Source organism: Stegastes partitus, unplaced genomic scaffold (assembly GCF_000690725.1).
Source record: "Stegastes partitus isolate 25-593 unplaced genomic scaffold, Stegastes_partitus-1.0.2 Scaffold1220, whole genome shotgun sequence".
NCBI lineage: Eukaryota > Metazoa > Chordata > Actinopteri > Pomacentridae > Stegastes > Stegastes partitus.
In genome coordinates, this window is record NW_007578951.1 from 130,579 (window position 1) to 135,613 (window position 5,035).

General features: G+C 46.5%; 1 protein-coding gene across 2 annotated transcripts in view; it reads right to left on the reverse strand.

Annotated features, from left to right (window-relative positions):
* Nucleotides 1-3,091: 3,091 nt before the first annotated feature.
* smek1 (SMEK homolog 1, suppressor of mek1 (Dictyostelium)) overlaps nt 3,092-5,035 on the reverse strand; it is a 12,659-nt gene continuing 10,715 nt past the window's right edge. For both annotated transcript variants that reach the window (XM_008297433.1, XM_008297432.1), the window contains exon 15: nt 3,092-4,292. In XM_008297433.1, the coding sequence (XP_008295655.1) occupies nt 4,167-4,292 (126 nt within the window). In that variant the 3' untranslated portion in view covers nt 3,092-4,166. The remainder of the gene's footprint in view (nt 4,293-5,035) is intronic.

Consider the following 5,035-nt stretch of genomic DNA (forward strand, 5'->3'; position numbering starts at 1 on the left):
TGCAGCAGTGAGTAAAACTGGATTTTCTAGGCTCAGTGAAAACACCTGCAGACAATCCAGTCGTTTGTGTGTAAGGACCCACATTAAAAGACAGTAAAGAGGTCATATAAAGGGGGTAAAAGAAAGGGCTTTATAAATGAATAAAACCCAGCGTTTATCACACCTTCCAGAGAGGGAGGGCCGCCTCACCTCAGCACACAGCTCACAGCAGTATTACGGTTATACGGTAATAAACCTTAAAGCAGAGCTGAAGCGTACCTGTACATCTCCATAATGCCGTAACGTCTTGAGTCACCTCTGACCTGCCAGCTTCACAGACATCGTCCTGTCAGCTGGCAGCTCCACAACCATGATTATTGTTGTTTCTGGGAACACCTGGTTTCTCCGTTCTTCACACCTCCAGGTATGTGAGCTGATAATGAACCATTAGCCGAGTGAGCCGGGGGGCGACCTCCCCGTCAGACAGTCGGAACCGAAGAAGCCTCTTGGACGAGAGATGAAACGTCTTTAACCCTATTCATGTTGCCATACGTAGAAGATGTCTGTGAAGATCCTCAGCCATCCAGGTCATGGTTATTCTCCTAGTTTAAACAAACCCCCAGTTGAAACTAAAGTGTTAATGGATCCTTCAGGATATCTGGAACTCCCAACCAGTCAGTCAGACCTGATGAAGCCTCTTGGATGAAGGTGGAACGTCTTCAAGATACTCAACCAAGTCCAGTTGTTACGATTAAACTACGAGAACATACGTAGAACGTCTTTCGGGTTCCATTGGACCCCAAGAAAGAATACCTGCAAAATATCTGTTGGTATTCATTATAGAGTTTTATATTGTGTTAAATATGTTTTCTGATAAGTTGACCTATTTTTGGTTCCAAATGCATTTTTTTTTTAAATATAAGAAACAATACCTGTCACCTAAACCAAATGACCCGGGGTCCAAAAGTCCTGAACAGGGGGAAGAAGCTAAAATCCATGACCTGGATGACAGAGAATCTGCCCGGATGTAACATTTGAGTGTCATGTGCACGTTAAAGAAGTTAGGCCTCATTGTGTTTCTGTTAAAGCCCTGAACTTATGGAACCAGCTGCAGATAAACAGGTAAAGACCATCTGGTGCCCTGAACCGAACCGTATGGACTGAAGTATGTTTGATTTTTGTCTGTTTTCATCCAAAGCTCTTCATTGTATCAGCGATCTGTCGTAAAAATGGTTCTTAGTCGACCTTGAGACTGGATTTGTGTTTGTCAACTGTTTATTTTTTTAGCCAGTGTGGATGGGAAACTCCAAAAGAGACTCATAGAAGGTAATCTTGTTCTCTGGCAATTGAACAAACTCTGTGATACGCTCGAAAGCTCCAGAATAAGCAAACCTTGAGTTGTTTTGTCAGCTGCTGTTTTGAATGTCATTATGCCGTCTGTGAGACCGAATGGGACACGTTAAAGTGCAGTTTAAAAATAGAGCGTCGATCCAAACCGCTCAGAGCAGTCGGGGCAGCAAATGCGTAAAACGTGGAGGTGTGTTTGTGCCGACTGTAAACACCGGGGAGGACTCGCCGCAGGATAACTCCAGGTTTCACCTTGGCCGACAACATGCAATTATTTCTGTTTCTTCCAGCTCCAACGCGGTCCGGTGGTGCCTGTGAGTGTCAGCGTCTGACGTGCGATGTGATCAATGTAGAGAAAGTTGATAAGTGGCAGACCGGAGGGCTTCGAGGAGCCGGGCCGATCAAGAGAGCTGTCAAAGGGGCTTTTCATCGGCCCGGCGGGAAGCTGGACAGCAGTGTCCCTGATGGGGACTCTTCAGCCTGGCAGACAACCAGGCGGGCAGAGCCGGGTGAGCGACTTGGCACCGGGAGCGGAGCCGGCATTCTGGTGGAGCTGTGGCTGGCACCAGGAGCAAGCTGGCCTCTCCAGTGGCAAAGAGGGAGATCACACACACACTCTGCCACACTCCTGCTGAGGAGCAAACGGAGGCTGGCAGGGAGGGCTGCTCTTCAAAAGCTGCTGTTGTCTGGAGATGGCTTTCATGTGAATGGGAGCCTTAATAGGCGTTGTGCGACGGCTCTCGCTGCACGCTGAGCACCGAGTGATCCTCTTCTGTTGGGTTTTAATTAATAAGCAATGTTTGAAGGCCACAATGCACTTGGAGGGACAACACAGTGACTTCTTGGTGGCCTCGATGCTGTTTGTTTTTGGGTTGTACTCCAACTCCCACTGCGGTGACCACATACGCTGGGAGGCGCTGACATTTTTCATAAACTATTTTCACTCGATGTTAAAAGAAAAAAACAAAAACAAACACGTCCAAGTCTATCGGAGAGCTGCGGCGTTCAGTTGTGATGCTGAAAGTCTGGATTTATGGAAGCGTGTCAGCAGCACCTGCTCCAAACTGAGCAGCAGGAACTATAAACCAAAGTCTGGTTTTCAGCCCAGGATGAGGGACTTTTAAGAGTTTACTTGGAGAATTGCCCTTCAAAATTCAACCTGTACTCGATTTAATAACCCCGCTGTCATATGCAGAAACTTTAGTGAACACTTTGTCCTCTGAATCCTACGTTTCTCTCTGACTGTAAACCACACAGTTATAAAACACCATTTAGTTTTCGCTAGCTGTGAAAACAACAGCAGTCATATGTTCACCATGGAGGAGCTGTACATAACTACATCAACACATTCACTGTAAGGACAGCAGAGACCCAGGAGGAAACAGCCTTCACATGTCTAGGTGACTCTCTTGTGGACCTGGGGCGCCACCTGGTGGATCAGAAGGACGATGAGCTCCCACACAACAGGTATCTGGACTGTAAAGGCATTTCTGTGTATAAAAGGGGCAAGAAAACACGTTCATGGTTCCACAAAACCACCCGACATCCGTCCAAGGTGCCAAACAAGCGGTTAACTCAGTATTTAAATACACGCTGCTCTCAGTTTTGAAAGGGTTTTGTGGGGTCTTGTAGATTGTGGAACCACGTTGAATCCAACAGAACCGTCTGTGCTGCACATACAAGACGGACTCTGTGAGGCGGTGAGGAACCCGTAAGACGCAGCGAACAAACACTGAGTTATCAGGACAAATGGTGATCGGACGTCTTACAGCAAAGATCATTTTAATGGTCCCAAATATTCTGAACAACTAAGTGTACACTCATGTAAAAGAAAAAAAAATGAGAAGATATGACAAAATTCATCACATCTAGAATTCCACTCAATCTTTAATCAAGACGGGATTACAAATTCTCCAAAAAATCTGCAGTTTCAAAGGGCAAAAAGGGTAAAACTAGCTCACCTACTGAGGTCTTTAAAAACCTGTTCAAGTGTGACTGAAAACGTCCTGAACATTTAAAGGCAGGTCTTTTTTGTTGTCATTTACAAAAAACAGGAGAAAGATTGAGAGACAAATAGAGAACAAAAAGAAAATCATGAAGAAACTGCTGGCTTGTTTTCTCTTCAGAGAAAGAACGTCCGCTGAGGAACAACAACACTGATGACATCATCAAATGACAACAAGGACAGCTGTTAGCCGCGCTGCGCTGCCTCCCATCTGGTCCTATACACTAACTTAAAAGGGGACGAAAAGCAACAGACGAAGAGAGGGAGAAACAGCAGAGGAGAAAAGAACTAGAAAGGAACAGGAAGGATTCTGAGGAGGCGGGTAAGGGGGGGGTGGGGTGCGAGTGGTGGTTCTGGGTCTGAATTGGCCGACCCGTCTGGGCCGCTGTGATGTCCTTCCCTGAGTGGGGGGGCGGGGGGGCAGTAGGTTATGGTCCGAGCCTGCGAGCTCTAGGATTTCAGTTTGCGTGTACATGTGTTTTAGTATGTGGTCTTTTCCTCCAGTTGCTAAGTTACTAAACTCCAACTCGTCTCATACTGTCCAAGTCCGCTGAAGATCTTTCGAGCGAGATCTTTTTTTTTCTCCCCCAACTTTCACTCTGACTTTTCAGACTGTTTTTCCCACTCCTGGTCTCCTGATTGGCACTTGTATGAATTGGGCTAGTCTGAGGAGGCTTCGTATCCGTTTCACAGTCTGCTCCTCGGTCGGCCGCCCGCTGACGGCGACGGGCGGCTTCTCATTCATTCAATTTGTTTACAAGTTTGATCATTCCTGTGTGAAGTCTATGCGCTGAAACTGTCTGGGCGGAGCACCAGCTGAGACACCGATGCTAGTTTAGGAGCTCAGTTTGGACTTCTTCGAAGGTGGCAGAGGGTCCTCTTTGCTCTCCCCGTCCTCCTCCTCTTCCTCCTCCTCGTCGTCGTCATCGGGATAGTCCACCAGTCCCCCCACTAAACCTCCCTGAAGCAGACAAAAGACAAAACAAATTACCATCCTCACTTCAACTATCATTTTCTTGGACTTTAGCTTAATTCAGCTGCCATTTTTTTGTTTTAAACATTTGCTTGATTCAGTGTCTCTTCATCAGCCACCTGCTCCACCAACCAGTCTGCATTTCTTCTCATCTTGCAACTCGTGTTTTTCCTCGTCTGGATCTCTTGTACATTGTTTGATGTTTGCTCGCCTTGTTTTGTACACAGTGATGCTGGCATCTTTGGTGAATGCACTTGACCTGTAAATCACGTGCTCTTGTTAATCTCTCCCCCTTTATTCTCTCTCACTGTCTAAATAAAGCCAGCAAGTGCAAAAAACCAGTATAGCCCAATGGCACACTCATTGTGAGGACTGGTTTTTGTAATACACAACAGGGATGGTGGGAGTTGTGTGAAAACTAACAGAATACGTGTGAAGATTCATAGTTAGAGCTCAGATTTCACCACTTTTTTTTGCTGCCTTTCAGATGTGCTCCACACAGAACAGACATTGTGCAAAAACCATTTGGCTTTGTCCTTAAAACGATGACTTCCAACAAGCATCGTTGGGGAAGAACCCTCAGATGGCTGCACTGTCCCTGATGGCTCCTTATGAGGGGCCGGAGTCTATCCCAGGTGACTCAGGGTGAAGGCAGGTTCACCTGGACAGGTAACCAGTCTATCACAGGGCTACACTTAGAGACAGACAACCAAGCACACTCACATTCACAC